This window comes from Serinus canaria, chromosome 3, assembly GCF_022539315.1.
Source record: "Serinus canaria isolate serCan28SL12 chromosome 3, serCan2020, whole genome shotgun sequence".
Classification (NCBI taxonomy): domain Eukaryota; kingdom Metazoa; phylum Chordata; class Aves; order Passeriformes; family Fringillidae; genus Serinus; species Serinus canaria.
In genome coordinates this window covers 58,369,131-58,371,226 of record NC_066316.1, presented here as the reverse complement: position 1 = coordinate 58,371,226, position 2,096 = coordinate 58,369,131, and the positions used below count along the sequence as shown (strand labels likewise).

At 39.1% G+C, this 2,096-nt stretch overlaps 1 protein-coding gene across 1 annotated transcript; it reads right to left on the bottom strand.

The window, feature by feature from the left end:
- Positions 1-702: 702 nt before the first annotated feature.
- TAAR1 (trace amine associated receptor 1) lies at positions 703-1,768 on the bottom strand. Its single transcript, XM_050972615.1, has one exon. The coding sequence runs from the start codon at positions 1,702-1,704 to the stop codon at positions 703-705; it is 1,002 nt and encodes a 333-aa protein (XP_050828572.1). The 5' UTR covers positions 1,705-1,768.
- Positions 1,769-2,096: the final 328 nt, after the last annotated feature.

Genomic DNA, 2,096 nt, shown 5'->3' with positions numbered 1-2,096 from the left:
GGGTGCAAAAAAAAAAAAGCAATTTTTTTGCAATTGTTTTTCACTTCAAACTTCCTATTTTTTCTTGTCTTTGATCATGTTAAACATGCTTTGAACTCATTAAGCAGGAAAGCCTTTAAGTGGCAAACTCATAAGTGACAAGTACTAGTTGAAATGGAAACAGAAAGAGCAGCGCAACCTTTCTCTGTCTCACCTTCCCTCCATGGAGTGTGCGGGTAAGGCTGGTATTGGTCTGTTTTGAGCTCTGCACACGTATGGAAGTGGAAGGACAAAACTTGGGTAGCTTTGGGTTATTAGCCAAAGATGCCAAGAAATCCAGAGGAAAAGGTTTCTCTGCTCTTTCAAGAGAAGAACACAAATATTGTAATATAAATATACCTTGTTCAAGAAATTCTTCTGTTGTGTCAGAATATTTTTTTAATTATGAAGATCAGGGATATAAACTGCTAAAAGTTTTTTAAATGGAGCTCTTGGTCTTCTGTGCATTGCAAATAAATAGATATAATCAAAACACCACATACAAAACCCAATCTGTAATAAAAGAATACGTAAAGCACAATGGTTGCTTATCTGCTTGAACTACATTTGGTAAATAGGTAAACAAATTTTGGCAGGAATTTCCTTCCTTCACAGCTCTTACATCTGGGAGTTTCAACCTCCAGGCAAAAGTTCAAAGCCATGAACCCAACCATTTAAAGCGTGTTAGTCTGAGAACAAATGAGTCCTGGAAGAGTCCTGTTGAAAAACTTTCCCTAACAGAATAATCTTCAATGCTCTGCGAAACCACATGTAAAAAAATGCATAAACAATTGGGTTAAGTGTAGAATTTAAATAGCCGAACCAAACCAAAGCATCAATGAGAACAGGAGGTATCACATAATTCAAAAATGGATTGGTAGCTGTAAAGAAGAAGAATGGAGACCAGCAGATGAGAAACACTCCCATTATGAGGCCTAAAGTCTTAGCAGCTTTCCTTTCTCTGCAGAAAAAAATGTGATGCTTCATTTCAAATTGCATTTTTTTTCTGCTAATTGCATTGATGGATCTTGCCTGCTTCTTGGCTACAGAGTATATTTTCCTATAGATGCATAGCATAACAAATCCAGGGATGTAAAAAGACACTATGGAGGCCACAATACCTGAAGTTTCACTAAAAATGAGAAAGCATCCTCCTGCACAGTGGACATGATTATAAATCTTTTCTGCCCCTCTCAAGTTTAGGTCTAGAAAGATCATCCCAAAAGCAAAAGCAGCAGGGACCATCCAGCTTACACATACCATGACCACGACGACAAAAGTATTTATCTTTGATTTGTATCTTAAAGGGTCACACACAGCATAGTAACGGTCGATGGATATGAAGGAAAGATGGAAGATAGAAGCTGTGCTCAGCATAATGTCCATGCTCGAGTGGATCTTGCAGAAGAAGTCCCCAAAATACCAGCAGTGCTCAACAGAGCGCACCATGCTGCAAGGCATGACAAAGAATCCCAGCAGGAAGTCTACCGTAGCCATTGAAAGTATCAGGAAATTTGTAGGCGTGTGGAGCTGCTTGAAATGTGATATTGAGATGATAACTGTCAGATTTCCAACCACTGTGGCCAGAATAATGCAAACCATGAAGATGTACATGGAAATACGGATGCTGTTTGACCAGCTGCTCCTTATGCAAGAGACATTTACGGATTCACAGCACAATTGCATCCTTACTGGGGTCTCAAATCCATGTAGCTATGTAGCACAGGTACTGTTTTTCCCAATTCTATGGTACGTTTACAATTGATTTTCCACTTTCTAGAGGGGAAGAGCTGCAGAGAAGGGAAAAAAAAGGGCATTGTAAACAACTTCATTTGGTTGAATGTGTAGGAAATTCACATTTCATTACTTTTGAAGGATAAAAATATTTTGTAATTACATTTAGCAGAACAACACTTTTATCATCTGACTTCCCTGGAAATGGGAATCTCCTTTGATTAAATAAACTGCATAATGACTTGTCCTCACAGCAGGGCAGCAGTGACTCTGAGAGGCCTGCGCTGGGCAATGCCTTGTCCACTGGGCAGATGAGAAGCCCTTTTCAATATTTCCTGTTTCTG